We start from the raw sequence: 626 nt of genomic DNA, 5'->3' as shown, positions 1-626 counted from the left end.
GCGCCGGGCCCTCCGTGGTCTGAAACCACGGGACGTGGCACTCGTTGTGGCCACACAAAAGCCCCGGAGCGTCCTGTCTAGTGCAGGAGCCTGGGCGACCCACGTGGGAGTGGCCGTGGGCACCAGCCGGGTCAGAGCCAAGGCCTCCTCTCTCTGTCTGGGCTCCCACCCCCCCCGCCCCCCCAACCCTGCCCCGGGCTGGCTGCAAGGCTAACAAGCTTTGCAAAAACAGGACAAGAAATTCCTTCTTCAACAAGAAACAATCCAACTCCTTGCTCTCTCAGCAGCTGGTGGCCCCTAGACCATGCCCGGGGGAGGGAAGGGGAGGGAAGGGGAGGGGAGGGGAGGGAAGGGGGCCTTCGGGCAGCAGGGCGGGCCTGGGTCAGGGATGGAGTTTCGGGGTGGTGGTGGGGGGGGGTGTATCCATGCACCTGCGGCTGCCAATGGGGACGAGACCCGCCTGGCGTCCCAGCCCTGAGGCCACGGCTCCACTAGACTGGGCCCGGCTGTGTCTGCCTCTACGTGACCCGCATTCCCGTGGTGGCAGCGAGCGGCTACCTGGACCCCGATGGAGGTGAGCCGGCTCCGGAGGAACTCCTCGGCCTTGGATGCCAGGATGGCCTTGT

The 626-nt window shown here is 66.8% G+C and overlaps 1 protein-coding gene across 1 annotated transcript in view; it reads right to left on the bottom strand.

Annotated features, from left to right (window-relative positions):
• Positions 1-626, bottom strand: part of DLGAP2 (discs, large (Drosophila) homolog-associated protein 2) — a 73074-nt gene that overhangs the window by 22545 nt on the left and 49903 nt on the right. The window contains exon 8 of the mRNA XM_014528687.1: positions 559-621. Within this exon, the coding sequence (XP_014384173.1) occupies positions 559-621 (63 nt within the window). The remainder of the gene's footprint in view (positions 1-558; positions 622-626) is intronic.

Source organism: Myotis brandtii, unplaced genomic scaffold, assembly GCF_000412655.1.
Source record: "Myotis brandtii unplaced genomic scaffold, ASM41265v1 scaffold646, whole genome shotgun sequence".
Taxonomy (NCBI): Eukaryota; Metazoa; Chordata; class Mammalia; order Chiroptera; family Vespertilionidae; genus Myotis; species Myotis brandtii.
Note: the sequence above shows the minus strand (reverse complement) of the source record. Positions and strands in the feature narration are given on the sequence as shown.